The sequence below is a fragment of the Rhinopithecus bieti genome, unplaced genomic scaffold (genome assembly GCF_001698545.2).
Source record: "Rhinopithecus bieti isolate Rb0 unplaced genomic scaffold, ASM169854v2 scaffold_17429, whole genome shotgun sequence".
Taxonomy (NCBI): domain Eukaryota; kingdom Metazoa; phylum Chordata; class Mammalia; order Primates; family Cercopithecidae; genus Rhinopithecus; species Rhinopithecus bieti.
The window spans coordinates 347076-361319 of record NW_016808905.1 but is presented as its reverse complement, the minus strand read 5'-3'; the positions used below and the strand labels follow the sequence as shown (position 1 = coordinate 361319).

The following is a 14244-nucleotide window of genomic DNA, read 5'->3' as shown; positions in this document are numbered from 1 at the left end:
AGGATGGTCTCGATCTCCTGACCTCGTGATCCGCCCGTCTCGGCCTCCCAAAGTGCTGGGATTACAGGCTTGAGCCACCGTGCCCGGCCTTATTTATTTTTTAAATTTAGAGACAGGGTCTTGCTATGTTTCTCAGGCTGGACTCAAATTGTGGGGCTCAAATGATTCTTCCACCTCAGCCTCCCAAAGTGTTGAGGTTATAGACATGAGCCACTGCACCCAGCCACACTCATGATTTGTACACTGAACAGGTGTGGGAGATGAAGGAAACAGGTGATTAAATATTACTTTTTAAAAAGCTGTACAAACTTTCTCACCTTAGCCCACGAGGGAACTCTAAATCTCTTCCCAGTTCATCTCCAGTCCATCCTATCAACTCTCACTCCAACTTCCAAGGTAGAAGTGTGTCCGTGTGCCTGTCCTCAGGGAAGGATTATTTCTGCCCGTAAAGGAGCTAACTTATAGTCACTCAAATTGTTTCTGAGCTCTCTGTGTGGCGAGAATCACAACAGAAACTGAGTAGCGCAGACAAAAGGGTGTCCAGGGCGGACGAACAGCCAGGATGCTGCACCCAGCCGATCCCAGCAGACCAAAAAAAAAGAGTCACAGGTCCAGTTTCAGTCATCAGTGCAAAGTGGGCCAAAGTGCTCCTTGACCTTCAGTATCAGAGAAAATGTCAGGCTGTGGGGTGATGTGAAAACAAGGACAAGAGACAGGCAACTCCCAAGGACACTCCTCCAGCTGTCTATCAGCCACTCTCCTCATCTCCTGTCTTCTCTCCCATCCTCTGCCTCTCTACAACCTTGGCCAAACCCCAAACCAGTCCATTTTGTGACTTAATGACAACTCTGATCAAGGATGATGAAACTAATAATACTAATAGCAACTGTCATTTATGAGTGCTAGTCACCATGCACTCTCCCCAGATCATTTCATTTAATCCTAACCATAATCCCAGAGAGCAGGTACCAACATATGATTCTTAGAGAGAAGCACTTTTCCCAAGGCCTCAGACCTGCCAAGTGGGGGACCCAGGCAGTCAGATTCCCAAGCTCTTTCTTATACCACTGCACTACCCTGCCTCCAAAGGAGATTGAGGATGTGTTTCTGGACATATGCTTCCTATCACAAGGGTTTGGCTGTAAATACGGCCCTGAGGTTTTAACTCTAGAACTTTATTTTGCACTGTATCTGGGTGATCTTCCCAAGGTGCTGGTTTAAAAAAAGAAATATTGGGCCAGGCACTGTGGCTCATGCCTGTAATCCCAGCACTTTGCGAGGCCAAGGCGGGCAGATTACTTGAGGCCAGGAGTTCAAGACCAGCCTGGCCAACACGGCAAAACCCTGTCTCTACTAAAAATACAAAACTTAGCTGGGTGTGGTGGTGCCTGCCTGTAATCCCAGCTACTCAGGAGGCTGAGGCATGAGAATCACTTGAACCCAGCAGATGGAGGTTGCAGTGAGCCAAGATTGTGCCACTGCACTCCAGCCTGGGTAACACAGCTGACTCTGTCTGAACAACAACAAAAACAAAAAAAGAAAAAAGAAACTGTTTCATCTTTGAAAGAACCTGAGAAGCTTTTGTTGCTTTTCCAAATCAAAGTCCCAGAGCCAGGAAAAGTCATGCAGGTTAGGAAGTTCCTCCCTGCACCTGTGGCAGTGGGTAGCACAGCAGGGCTCCGCTGGATGCATGAGGGCCCCTCCTCTGGCCTCCTCTCTCTAATCTGTGTAGAGAAAATGAGCTTCACCAAAGAACGGGACAAGGGCATGTTATACAACACGTTTACTTTCCTGCCCAAGACCTTCCTGGCTGAAGCCCCCTGGCAAGCCAGCTAAATTCAATATGCTGGTAACTGTATTGTAACTGATGACAATTGACTTGGGAGAGGCACTCCATGTGAGAGTTCTCATATGTGACAAACACTTTTATTTACACAAGCAGGCTAAACTGCCTTAAAGTTCCAAGTATAAATATTGCTCAAGCAACCTGACATTCCTGAGGTAAGAACCAGATCCGGAAGGCTAGGTCTATCTCTTCTTGATCTGTATTAAATTTGGCAAAAGGCTAAAGTTCCTTAAGAAAAAAAATCTCATTCTCAGGGGAATGATTAAGCAAGTCTAGTTTCAGTGGTAATTCTGACACAAGTGGTTTTGGGACCACACTTTAAGAAACACGATTTAAAATGTAAGCAGTTATTCCATTCCACTTGGCATTTCCTTCGGTCTTATCTTCCATGCCCTCACTGATCTCAGACCTGAAGGTAAGTTGTTTAAGGACAGGGACTGTGTTCAGCTGTGTCTGCATCCCTGGTCAGACCACAGTATCTACACCGGGCAACACTCAAACGTCTGCTGACCAGAGCTTAACACCCCTCTGGGGCTTCTCCATGTTGTTTTCAGTTCCTGAGTTCCTGAATCCTTCTGGGGAGGTCGTGATCCTCTCTCTAGGACTTGAGTATCTCTGTACCCAAAGGCAGTGGCACAGAAGCCAAGAATTGTTCCCGTCTAATCCCATAATTAATGAAGCCAGGCAGCCAGCCCAAACTATCAGCACATTTCTCAATTGCTCTGCTTCAGTATCACTGGCCAAGTTCGACTCCATTTCCCTGGGCTGGAGTGGGCCAAGGAAACAGTCAAGTACACCAGAATGAAGAAGCCATGGGCAGGCAGCCAAATCCCAGCAGAAGGGGCAGGAGGCTCACTTCACTACTCTTGCTCCAGGCCCAGTTCCAGCATGGCAGAGCTGTGTTACTTGTCCTGCACCTTGCAAATTAGGAAAAGGGGCTGTCATCTGTGGAATTTTACAGAATAGAAAACTAATGTTAAAAAAACATGTGCTAAATGGGTGCCTTTCAAACGGCATGGGCCAACAGGGGAGCTGACACTGCACTCAAGTGACCTTGAGATTAAAACTGGCAAAGCCAAGCTGAAAGTCCAAATTAAGCTCTGCAGCAGCAAGGTACCAACTCTATTAAATGTTGTGTAGAACATTCTGTTGTTGGTTGAAAAATGCAGCTCACAGAAAAGTACACAATACCCTAGTATTTGTAGGGTGGAGGGGGAAAGGAATATATGTAAGCATCCACTTGCATGGAATTCCTCCAGAAAGGACAGAAGTAATTCCTAACACTGGTTTTCCTTCAGGAGGTATTCAGGGGGGATAAATGTGGATGGGTGATGTTTCACTGTTTTTGGTACGCTTTGGTTTTTGTTTTTTATTTTTTGTTTTGTTCTGTTCTTTTGAGACAGGGTTTCACTCCCTTTTTTGAGACTAGAGTACAATGGTGCGATCTAATTTCGGCTCACTGCAACCTCTGCCTCCCAGGCTCAGGCGATTCTCCTGCCTTAGCATCCCAAGTACCTGGGACCACAGGCATGTGCCACCATGCCCAACTAATATTTTATTTTTTGTAGAGGCGGGGTTTCACCATGTTGTCCAGGCTAGTCTGAAACTCCTGGGCCCACCTCAGCCTCCCAAAGTGCTGGGATTACAGGCATAAGCCACGGCGCCTGGCCCTGGTTGTTAAACAATGTGAATGTATTATTCAACCAAATATCATTATGGTTTTAAAAATTAGTTTTTGGCCGGGCGCGGTGGCTCAAGCCTGTAATCCCAGCACTTTGGGAGGCCGAGACGGGCGGATCACGAGGTCAGGAGATCGAGACCATCCTGGCTAACACTGTGAAACCTCGTCTCTACTAAAAAATACAAAAAACTAGCCGGGCGAGGTGGCGGGCGCCTGTAGTCCCAGCTACTCCGGAGGCTGAGGCAGGAGAATGGCGTAAAAAACCCGGGAGGCGGAGCTTGCAGTGAGCTGAGATCCGGCCACTGTACTCCAGCCCCGGCGACGGAGCGAGACTCCGTCTCAAAAAAAAAAAAATTAGTTTTGAGGCAGGGAGCGGTCGCTCACACCTGTAATCCCAGCTACTCAAGTGGATGAGGCACAAGAATCGCTTGAATTCGGGAGGTGGAGGTTGCAGTGAGCCAAGATCGTACCACTGCAGTCCAGCCTGGGCAACAGAGTCTTAGTATTGACTTAGCATATGCCAGGCACTAGGGTAGATGCCCTTCTCAAAAGTTGGAGACAGATAATCAAATAACTCCTTATAAAACAATGATACAGGCCAGTAATAGGGACACAGAGAGAGGCCACTGGCCTTGCTGGGATGGAAAAGTGAAGAACCAGGTAAGGTTTCCATCAATAAGTACTTTCTGGGCCAAGTCTTGAAAGAGTAAAACTAAGACCAACTACGTAGGACCAACTGCTGCAGCACTTCTGATGCCTGTCACGCCACAGAAAACCCGGTAAACAGGAGCACTGAAAGGAGATCATCACTCTTAACTATTGTACACCAGTCCCTCCAGTGTGGCGAAAGGAGTGTACAGCAATGAAAAAAGGCTTAGAAACACCAGATGCTACACTTTGCTTCCTTCCCCCTTCACACCCCCACCTCTACATTCACCCAGACACACCAGAGAATCCTACAGTGTACGTTTGATTAAGCGTACTAGAAGAACTGACATTTCTAAAGTGCTCCATAAAATGTTAAAGTCAAATAAGGCCCCAAAGAGACTCAAAGCTTGGCAAACATCTCGGCAAAGGAGAATTCTCAACGCCTCAGGGGAGCGGCCTGTTGAAACTTGGATTTTCTTCCTGATACGACGCGCCTAAGATAGTGGACCTATCAGAAGCGGGGGCGAGACGGGCACCTTGAAGGGTAGAGCCTGCCCCGCCCGTGACCTGGGCAGCAAGAGACCTTTAGCCCTCTCCGCCTCGGTTTCCTCAACACCGAAACTGCAGTAAGAATGCTCGAGCCTCCTCCAAGTCCTTGACCCAGGAGATCCGCCGTGGAGAACAGAGTAAGCCCTTAGGATGTTGTGCAAAACACCCAGGCGTGGCAAGCAGGTGGCTTCTGCGCGCTCAGTAACGAGGGCGCAGACAGGTGCCCGCGTGCGCGGGGTGCCCTCTCTCCGCGCTGTTCCCCGCACGCACGCGGGCCCAGCGCCTCCCGAGCGAGTGCTCCGGTGCGGCCTCCTCGGGCGCACCGTGCCCAGCCCAGCAACGAAGTCGCCCACCGCGCCTCCCTGCGCGCAGTGCCCGATGCCCACGCCGCAGCATGGGGCGCGCAGCCCTCACCGCCCGGGAGAGGCGCTTCCTGGAAGCGGAGCCCCGGCCTCCAACCCGCCGCTGCTCACCAGTTCCCCGAGCCCACGATGCACACTTTCAGGGGCGCCGCTGCCATGGCCAGGCCGAGTGTAGCCGCCCGGACCGTGCTTCCCTGGCCGGCTGCCCACCTCCGCCTGCTCAGGCTTGCCCGCAGCGGCTGGCGGCGGCCCCGCCCCGTTCGCCTCTCCGCCAATGGTCGCGGCCACCCCCGCCCGGCTCCGGGGGCCACAGCTGACAGCCGGGCAGGACCCGCTTCGCCACTCCCAAGAACCACTGCGCACGCCTGGCCCTGGCCTGCCTCCCGGCCCGGCTCCGGCACCGCCCCACCCTTCCCGAGGCACGTCGGGACATGTAGTCCTCATCCGCTGTCGCTGCGCGGCCCTAGACAGCAGCTCCCGCCGCGCCACGTGCAGGCCTGGGCCACTGAGCAGCGACTCCCGCCCCTGGTTCCCGGTGGAGGCTGCACTCCGTCCTCATGGGTGGAGCAGACCCGACCATCTCGCCGTGGTGCCCCTTACACGCTCCTTTTTCCGTACGCGGGAAGGGCTGCCACATTCCCATTTGGAGCCGAGAGAGGCTCCTAGGTTGACTCTCAAGCCGACCAGACTTGGGGCAGAGCTCGAAGTGCCCACCCTGCCTTGTCATCCTCTGCCTCATTTGCACAAACAAGACACAGCCTGGCACCTCTGAGCTTCTTAGTGAACTTGGATCTTCAGAGGGCTTTGGAATTTGGCTGGAGAGTACCTGTATTTCAAGGATGACACCTTTTCTAGTTAGAGTCAAGATAGAAACATGACCTGGTGCGGTGGCTCAGGCCTGTAATCCCAGCACTTTTGGAGGCCGAGTCAGGAGGATCACTTGAGCCCAGGAGTTCGAGACCAGCCTGGGCAACGTAATTAGGAGCCCCACCCGTCTGTACAAAAATTTAAAAAATTAGCCAAGCATGGTGGCATGCACCTGTAGTCCTAGCTACTAAGGAGGCTGAGGTGGGAGAATTAAATGTGCCCAGGAGGTCGAGGCTTCAGTGAGCCAGGATAGGGCCACTGCACTCCAGACTGAAGGACAGTGAGACTCTGTCTCAACAAAAAATAAATACATAAAAATAAAGGAAAAAAGGTAACAACGGCTTGCATTCAGTGGGTGTCACCCTCACACACTTACCTGGCAGGAATTGCCTTACCATTGTCTTTGCCCAGGGCCTGACTTATCCCTTGCTTGTGATTTGTTTGCATTTGTGATTAACACAATGCTCCCCTCCTCCTTGACAAATAGAACCTTAGTTTGTTCATTCTGAGCATCAGTCTCTGCCAGGCACTGTGCTAGACACTGTCAGAGTAAGACAAAGTCCTTTAAACCAGTGGTTCTCAAAGTCTGCTGCATATTAGAGTCACTGGGGCTTTTAAAAATCCCCATGCCCAGGCACCATTGTAGGCCAGTTACATCAGAATGTCCCAGGGTGGGATCCAGGCATCAGCATGTTTATTTATTTATTGACTTATGTATTTTTTGAGACAGTCTCCCTCTGTTGCCCGGGCTGGAGCAGAATTTTTTAAAGTTCAAGAGGTAATTGCAAAAGGAAGCCAAGATTGAGAACCAGAAGACTAAAATATCAGTGGATTTTGGCTAAAGAAACAAATACTCTAGTACCTACAAAAAAACTAAGCCTAGGCTGGGCGCCATGGCTCACGCCTATAACCCCAGCACTTTAGGAGGCCGAGGTAGGCAGATCACCTGGGGTCAGGAGTTCGAGACCAGTCTGCCCAACTTGGTGAAACCCCCGTCTCTACTGAAAATACAAAAAATTAGCCAGGCATGGTGGCGGATGCCTGTAATCCTAGCTACTCGGGAAGCTGAGACAGGAGAATCGCTTGAACCTGTGAGGTGGAGGTTGCAGTGAGCCGAGATCTTGCCACTGCACTCCAGCCTGGGCGATAAGAGCGAAACTCCATTTCAAAAAAATAATAATAATAATACTAAGCCTATTAGTTTGATGCTCAGAGAATTGTTATTTTTGCTTTGTTCTCTACACTGAATGGAATAGTTATTTGTGTTACTTATGATATTTGCTTAAGAAAATACTTCAAAGGAGCTGGTGAGCCAGAGCAGTCTTTCTATCCCCTCACCAATGGTTTGTTCTCAATTATTTGCAATAATGCAAAGATACATGCAGAGATAATGGGAAAGATGGGCTAGTCAAGCTTTATTAATCCTTTCTGTATTTGTGTAACAGAATGCATTTGTCAAATTGAATAATGAAGTCATGTACTTGGGTAGATACATACACTGCAAATATTTATATTGTCTAACTGAACTAGGATCCCTTCATCTGGTACAGTAAGGCCAAATACCCACACCAAGGTTTGCAGAGGGAGAAAGAAGGGTGTTTGTCTGTAGGGCACCAAGCAAGGAGAATCAGGTAGCTCCTCCTTGATGGCTGGCAAGTAAGGGTTTTAAAGGCAGTTGGGGGTCAGGTGCGCTGGCTCACACCTGTAATCTCAACACTTTGGGAGGCGGGGGCAGGAAGATTGCTTGAGTTCAGGAGTTCAAGACCAGTCTGGATAACACATACCCTGTCTCTACAGAAAGTTAAAATTAGCTGTGTGTCCCAGCTAGTCGGGATAGGCTGAGATGAGGGGATTACTTGAGCCTAGGATGTCGAGGTTGCAGTGAACTGTAATTGTGCCACTGCACTCCAGCCTGAACAAAAGAGCGAGACCCTGTTTCAAAAATAAAAAGTAAAATAAAGGTGCGTGGGGCAGAGGTTACAGGTAAAGTCATAAATCAATACGTGGAGCTACACATTGGTTTGACCTAAAAAGGCAGGACATCTCAAAGGTGGCGGGGGGGACCCACAGGTCATAGGTGAATCAGAGATTTTCTTTAAGGAACTTTAAATAAAACTTTGTCTAAAAATTTGGGGTCAGCAGAAAAGAACATTAGTTCTCAGCCCAGGCAGTATAGGGAGACCCCATCTCTACAAAAATAATTTTAAAATTAGCTGACCATGGTGGCACAGACCTGTGGTTCCAGCTACTTGGGAGACTGAGGTGGGAGGATTGCTTGAGCCTGGAAGGTGGAGGTTGCAGTGAGCCATGATTGTGCAACTGCACTCCAGCCTGGGCAACAGAATGAGACACTATCTCCAAAAAGAAAAAATAAACGAAAGAAAAAAGAGAATGTTAGTTCTGATTTGCAGGCATGACTTTTAGGCCCCTCTGGAAGACATTTAGAACAAAGAAAAGTGGTCAGAGTTCAATCCTCAGTTCCTCCTTATCCTTGGTCTACATGCCAATGGATACATTTGGTGAGGGTCTGGGTTTCTAAAACACAACTCAGGGACATATGTTAAGATGCATCATTAGTTTCCATAGGGACCATCTTTGGACTCTAACTTCCTTGGCTTTTTTTTTTTTTTTTTAGGTAGAGTCTTGCTCTGTCATCCAAGCTGGAGTGCAGTGGCACAATCTCAGCTCACTGCAACCTCTGCCTCCCAACTCAAGTGATCCTCTCCCTCAGCCTCTTAAGTAGTTGGGACTACAGGTACATGTCACAATGCTAATTTTTGTATCTTTTGTAGAGACGGGGTTTTGCCATGTTGCCTAGGCTGGTCTTGAACCCCTGAGCTCAAGTGATCTGCTCACCTTAGCCTTCCAAAAGTGCTGAGATTACAGGCATGAGCCACTGTGCCCAGCCTTGGCTATTGTTTTAAGTTACTGTTACCTTCTTGCTTATTAATTTGCTCATTTGCTTCTCAAGGCTGGGTAGGTGCCTGGAATTTCCCTTGAATGAACTCAAGATTTTCTGTTATTTCCATGCTTGGGAGATCCACAGGCCTTTAAGAGGGGTCCCTGCTCTGTCTCCTTTACACCAAATTATTCATTTTTAGCAGTTGCCTAAAAGTTTTAGTTTATTTTAAAAGGGGTTTTTTGGTAGAAAGAGGGTCTTGCTATGTTGCTCAGGCTGATCTTGAACTCCTGGCCTCAGGCAATCTTCCTGCCTTGGCCTCTCAAAGTGCTGGGATTATAGGCAAGAGCCACCACTCCTAGTCACCTAAAAGTTTTTTTTTTTTTTTTTTTTTTTTAATTTTTTTGGGGCCACTTATAAGTTTTGTAACTTCTCTGGAAACTCTTATTCCTGAATATTACAACTACATTTGCATGAATGTGAGCTACCCAGCTATTCTGTGTGTTGGAGTGATCAGACCCAACACCAGGCCATGGGTGCTACAAAGTCCAACAGAGTCAAAGGAATGAGAAAAGACAAGTTAAGAGAGAAAGTGGGACCGGGGGCCAATGCTAGTATGTAGGCTGCAAAGGCCCTGAGCTCTGGGAGCCCACGCTATTTATTGCTGATAACAAAGAAACAGGTGGTGACGATGTGGGGGTTGAAAGGAAGCGGTGTATCAAGTGAATGAGCTACAGCTGTGACGGTTTAGCATTTTCTTTGAAACATATGGCTACTTGAGATAATGGGAGAAAGGAGCCAGCAAGTCTAGACCCATTCCAAAGGCCAGGAGGGGTTTTAGACCCTGGACCCTGGACATGTTCCAAGCCCTGCCTCAGCTTCTCTACCAATCCTCAGCTTTTCTCCCAACACGGTGGATATATCCTGTCCAGCATCATCCTACAGTGTTTATTGGTGACCTGATATGCACAACACATTGTGCGAGAACAGACAGAGAGGATAGTCATTTGGTGTTACAGACTGGTTACAAAGATTAAGACAAAAAACAAATAGGTGAAATTTATGAACCTAATGTTGAGAAAATAAAGCAAGTTCCGGGAGAATACATACAGTGAGATCCCATTTCTGTTAGTTCAGAAACAAACAAAAATAAATCTATCACTAGGGATTCACATGTAGTGAAACTGTAGAGGAAAACAAGGAAAGGAAACACACAAAATGGAGGACTGTGGATATGGTGAAGGGCAGGCTTAGTTATTTACACATTTTGCACATATTAAATCATTTTTGTGTAGATGTTTAATGAAAATCACGGGCGAAAGGAGAACCTGCAGTACAGAGGAGTGAAGAAAGCCAAACCAACCACAGTGGATAGGAACTAGTAACCTGCTTTCCAATTTTGAGATAGCTGATCTTCTACCAGTCCCACTCTTTTGTCTAAGATGACAGTGCCAATGATGTTGGTCTTCTGTGTGCCACCTTCTCCAAAAGGGTTGAATAGCCTGGAAGACAAAAGGTTAGCCATTGTCATTGTGACAGTGCCAACTCTTTGGGGACCTGGAGAAGGCTTAGGGCAGGGGTGTCCAACCTTTTGGCTTCCCTGGGCCACATTCGAAGAACTGTCTTGGGCCACACATAAAACACCCTAACACTAATGATAGCTGATGAGCTAAAAAAAAAAAAATCAAAACAAAAGAAAACAAAAACAAAAACAACTTGCAAAAAAAATCTCATAATGCTTTAAGAAAGTTTACAAATTTGTGTTGGGCTGCATGTGGTCCATAGGCTGTGGGTTGGACAAGCTTGGCATAGAGTGTACATAATGTCATGCATGGAGACAATGTCTTTAACAACATGACTGGTTCATGCATTGTGGTAGAAAGAGGTGCCACTAGCTAGCCAGGTAAAAATCAGGTAGCACTTTGGAAACTCAGCCCAGAAATCTCCTTAGCAAGGTCACTGAGTTCATGAAGTACACTTTTTATTTTCCACATTGCAGAAGGCAATGGCAACAGTGTTGTCAAACTTTTCTATGTAACTGGAGTCCCCTTTCCTCTCTCTGGATAACATTTCCCTCACTTTAAGTCCTCACCCCCAGTCTCCTACACCGTTACTAACATGCTCCCAGAGGCGTTTCTGGCTTATATCTGCTGCCCAGTCCCAAAGCCAGTGCTGTGTGTTATGGTGTCATCAGTACTCCACTTCTGGGTACAAAAATCTGTCCTGATTATTGCTTGTTGCATAACAAACCATCCCAAAAGGTAGATCTTAAAACACCATTTCTTTATCTCTGGAATATTATATGGGGGTGGATGTTCAAATGGGGCTGGAAGATCCACTTCTAAGACGTCTTGCTTGGATAGAGCAAGATGGAGGCCAAAATGGCTGCCAAGTTGTGCCTGTTGCTGCCTGGGAGCTCAGCGGAAGCTGAGGGCTGAAGGCTGGAATCCTCTGCGTGGGCTTCTCTGGAGCTGCTCCTCCATGGCATAGTGCCTGCATTCTGCAAGGAAGCATCACAAGAAAAACAAAACGGAAATTGCTAATTTCTTAAGACTTGAATCCAGAAATGGCCATGACATGACTTTTGTTTTGATCAAAAAATTACAGAGCCCAGATTCTAAAGGAAGGGACATAGGCTCTACCTCTCATTAAAAGAAGTGCCAAAGAATTTGGGGATTATGTTTTAAAATTGCCATTGCCATGCTCTATATTATATATTCATATTACAAGTGAGGACACTAAGGTACAGCAACACTAAAAAAACACTTTCCAAGGGTCCAGTGTTGAGCCAGGACCAGAATTTTTGGATTCATATCCTGCACTTATCAACTGTTCATTTATTCTACATGTACTTGCTGAGCACCTACTATGTGCTGGTCACTGTGCTAGGTCCCAAGAATTAAATATTAAACAAGAGCTGGGTGAGGTGGCTCACACCTGTAATCCCAGTAATTTGGGAGGCTGAGGTGGGCAGATCACTTTAACTCAGGAGCTCGAGACCAGCCTGGGCAAGACCCCATCTCTAAAAAATTAGCCAGGTGTGGTGGTGCATGCCTGTAGTTCCAGCTATTCAGGAGGCTGAGGCAGGAGAATCACTTGACCCCAGGAGGTGGAGGTTGCAGTCAGCTGAGATTGCGCCATTGCACTCCAGCCTGGATGACAGAGTGAGAGTCTCTCTCAAAAACAAACTCTCAAGAGAAGCAAGGTTCCTGCCCTCTTAGATGCTTATATTTAAAGGAAGATGTAGACCAATGAACAGGGAAGCACCCTAGTGTGATCAATGGTACCAGCTTACTATGGCAGCTCAGAAAAAGACCCTTGTCCCAGATTTGGGAGTTTAAGAAGGCTTCTTAGATAAAGTAAGATCTCTGCTGAAGCGTGAAGTAAAGGTGGCATCGGCAAAGTAAAGGGGTGGGAGAGCAGCCAATGAACTCTTCCATGCAGAGGGAATAGCACAGGCAAAATTCAGAGTCTAGAGAAAGAATGGGATGTTCAGGAGCTAAGAGGAGTTTAATATGGATGGAGGGAAGAATGAATGAGTGACAGAATATGAGGGGAAAGGGGAAATGGAAATAAAAACAGAGAGGTAGAGGAGGTACCTGATTATGGTTGGCCTTATAAAGCATATTGAAAAATTGGAACTGAAATTCTGAAGGCCAAAAAAAACACTATAGAGTTTCAGCAGGAGCTTAACATCATCAGTCTTGTGTCATAGGAAGCATGCTCTGGATGAATTCACAGGGAGAAGGCCCAAAGGCTGAGACCAGGAAGAAGCCTGCTGCTGTATTCTATAAGAGCCATAATAATGGCTTAGACTGAGATGGAGACCAGTGTGGTGGTAACAGTGATGGAGACAAGTGATTGAAACTCAGACATATCTAGGAAGCAGAAAAAAAGACTTACTACTTTCTCAGGTGCGGGAGAGGAAAGGGTCTAGGATGACTCCAGCTATCAGTCTTGGGCAACTGAATGAATATCATTTGCTAAAATGGGGAACCCAGGAAGAGAAACCGATCTAGAGAGAAAGATGATGAACTCAGTTCTAGACAAGTTAAGTTTGGGGAAGGTCATTTGATATCCAAGTTCAGATTTCAGGGAGGCAGTTGGATGTGTGAGCCTGAGATAGACACATTTGTCATTTACCAGCATGTATTTAAAAGTTGCAAGTGGTCAGTGCCTAGAACAATGCCTAGCACAGAGTGGGCACTCAATAAATGTTGAATGAAAGTGATTGGGATCACTCAGAGAGATGGGAAGACAAACCAGGACAGACTCTGGAATGGACTAAGTATTAACAAAGAGGCGCATGAGAGGACGAGAAAGAAACAATGAGAACATTGGGTAGTATCACAGTTACCAAAGGAAGGCAACATTTCAAGAAGGAAGGATGGTCACAGGGGAGTTGAGAGTGGTCAAATAAAAACCAGGGTTGGGTGCAGTGGCTTATGCTTGTAATCCCAGCACTTTGGGAGGCTGAGATGGGCAGATTGCTTGATCCCAGGAGTTTGAGACCAGCCTGGGCAACACAGCAAGACCTTGTCTTTTTTTTAAAAAAAAAAAAAAAAAAAAAGGATAGGACTAAAGTGTAATGTATCTTCAGGCTAGGAGGATGTTGGTAAGGCCCTCATATGGTTGTGCAGGTAGCACACTGCACAACACCAGCAGGCACCATGCACACTGCAGACATTGTAGATCAGTATACCTAAGATGACTATTTTCTGATAGATGGAAGCAAGTGTCTTGAAAAGGAAAATGTTTTCCAGTCCGCTTGAAAGCAATATATGGGCTAACCACAGGCCTGTTTTTTGCTGTCTCTGGTCAGAGGAAGTCACTTTCAGTTTTGGAGCTGAGCGTAAACTCATTGTGTGGTGGGTGGAGGTGTAAATAAATGGAAGGTAGGGAAGTGAGACTTGAGCAAGTGCAGATATCTTAGTCTGTTTGTGCTGCTATAACAAAATCCCTGAGACTAGACAATTTATAAAGAACAGAATTTTGTTTGTCTGTTTGCTTTGTTTTCAGACAGAGTCTACCTCTGTCACCCAGGCTGGAGTGCAATGGCAGGATCTTGGCTCACTGCAACCTCCACCTCCCAGGTTCAAGTTGTTCTCGTGCTTCAGCCTCCTGAGTAGCTAGGATTGCAAGCTTGTACCATTATGCCTGGCTATTTTTGTATTTTTAGTAGAGACAGGGTTTCACCATGTTGGCCAGGCTGGTCTCAAACTCTTGGCTTTAAGTGATCTGCCTGCCTTGGCCTCCCTAAGTGCTGGGATTACAGGCGTGAGCCACTGAGGCCAGCCCAGAAATTTATGTCTGGAAAGTCCCAGGTCAAGGTGCTGGCATTCAGTGTCTGGTAAAGTTCTTCTTGCTTGTCCTCACGTGATGGAAGAGCGGG

At 47.1% G+C, this 14244-nt stretch overlaps 1 protein-coding gene across 1 annotated transcript in view; it reads right to left on the bottom strand.

Moving 5' to 3' along the window:
• The window catches only part of GPD1L (glycerol-3-phosphate dehydrogenase 1 like), a 67351-nt gene extending 61904 nt beyond the window's left edge, over positions 1–5447 (bottom strand). The window contains exon 1 of the mRNA XM_017887690.1: positions 5198–5447. Within this exon, the coding sequence (XP_017743179.1) occupies positions 5198–5244 (47 nt within the window). The 5' untranslated portion in view covers positions 5245–5447. The remainder of the gene's footprint in view (positions 1–5197) is intronic.
• Positions 5448–14244: the final 8797 nt, after the last annotated feature.